Source organism: Theobroma cacao, chromosome 2 (assembly GCF_053813885.1).
Source record: "Theobroma cacao isolate CCN51 chromosome 2, ASM5381388v1, whole genome shotgun sequence".
NCBI classification, from domain to species: Eukaryota; Viridiplantae; Streptophyta; class Magnoliopsida; order Malvales; family Malvaceae; genus Theobroma; species Theobroma cacao.
Genome location: NC_142640.1, coordinates 12,603,292 through 12,604,786, shown reverse-complemented (window position 1 = coordinate 12,604,786; position 1,495 = coordinate 12,603,292). Strand labels below are relative to the sequence as shown.

The window sequence follows — 1,495 nt, the reverse complement described above, 5'->3', positions numbered from 1 at the left end:
GTTATGGCTAATTCTAGAAGACAAATCATTACTCAAACTACTGGATTCTTTGACAAATATCTCCCGATAACATATTTGGGTGTGCCTTTATATAAAGGGCCAAAAAAGGTAATTCTTTTTTATGATCTTGTGACAAAGATACAGGCGCATATAGCAGGGTGGGAAAATAAAATGCTTTCCCCAGGTGGTAGAATTACTTTGTTAAGAAGTGTTTTATCTTCTTTGCCCATTTATTTACTTCAGGTCCTAAAGCCCCCTATTTGTGTTATTGAAAAAATTGAACGATTATTTAATAATTTCTTATGGGGGGTTCGGCAAGCTCTAAGAAAATTCATTGGGCAGCTTGGAATAAGATTACTCTCCCATCCTCTGGAGGTGGGTTAGATATTCAAGGCTTGGGAGATGTGTTTGAGGCCTTTAGTATGAAACTGTGGTGGAGATTCCAGACTTGTAACAACATTTGGTCAAAATTCATGAGGGCTAAATATTGTTATGGTAGAATACCAAGGTACACTCAGCCGAAACGCCATGATTCGCAGACGTGGAAACGAATGTTAGCTTGTTATCTAGTTACAGAACAACATATGCGGTGGAAGATTGGGAAAGGTGAGCTATTCTTTAGGTATGATTGTTGGATGGGTGATGAACCATTGATTAACCGTTTCCCTGCATTTTCATCATCTATGACACAAGTTTGTTATTTCTTTAACAATAATGAATGGGATGTGGATAAGTTGAATACTATGCTCCCAGAGGAGATGGTTGTCGAAATTCTAAAAATTCCATTTAATACATCTAGCACAGATGTGGCATATTGGGTCCCCACATTGGATGGTGATTTCACTACTAAGTCAGCATGGGAGATAATCTGACAAAGAGATTTAGTAAACTCTGTATTTAATTTAATTTGGCATAGATGCATTCCTCTTATTACTTTTTTTATCCTATGGAGATTATTACAGAATTGGATTCTAGTTGATTTGAGGTTGAAAATTAAAGGATTCCAACTCGCCTCCAAATGTCAATATTGCAACTCTTAGGAGTCTTTTTTACATGTCATGTGGAAATGTCCTATAGCCACATAGGTTTGGAATTGTTTTACAAAATTCTTCCAGATCTACATTACTCACCCTCATAATGTTTCTCAGATTATATGGGCTTGGTTGTACTATGGTGATTATACAAAAAAAAAAAGGCACATTCGCACATTAATACCGCTATTTATTTTTTGGTTTCTATGGGTTGAATGTAATGATGCGAAGCATAGAAAGAAGCATAGAAACTTAGGCATGTACTCAAATAGAGTGGTGTGGCAAATTCTGAAACTTATTAACCAATTATTCCAAGGGAGGTGGTTCAAACGATGGCAATGGAGGGGAGATGTACAGATTGCTCAAGCGTGGGGCTTCATGGTTAAGTAAGCATCCCCACCTCTGCCAAAAATATTCTCTTGGCATAAACCATTAACAGGTGAGTTTAAGTTAAATGTTGACGG

The 1,495-nt window shown here is 37.0% G+C and overlaps 1 protein-coding gene across 1 annotated transcript; it reads left to right on the top strand.

Annotated features, from left to right (window-relative positions):
• Positions 1 to 302: 302 nt before the first annotated feature.
• On the top strand, positions 303 to 872 carry LOC148764048 (uncharacterized). Its single transcript, XM_088803529.1, has one exon. It carries the CDS (start codon positions 303 to 305, stop codon positions 870 to 872), a length of 570 nt encoding a protein of 189 aa, XP_088659655.1.
• Positions 873 to 1,495: the final 623 nt, after the last annotated feature.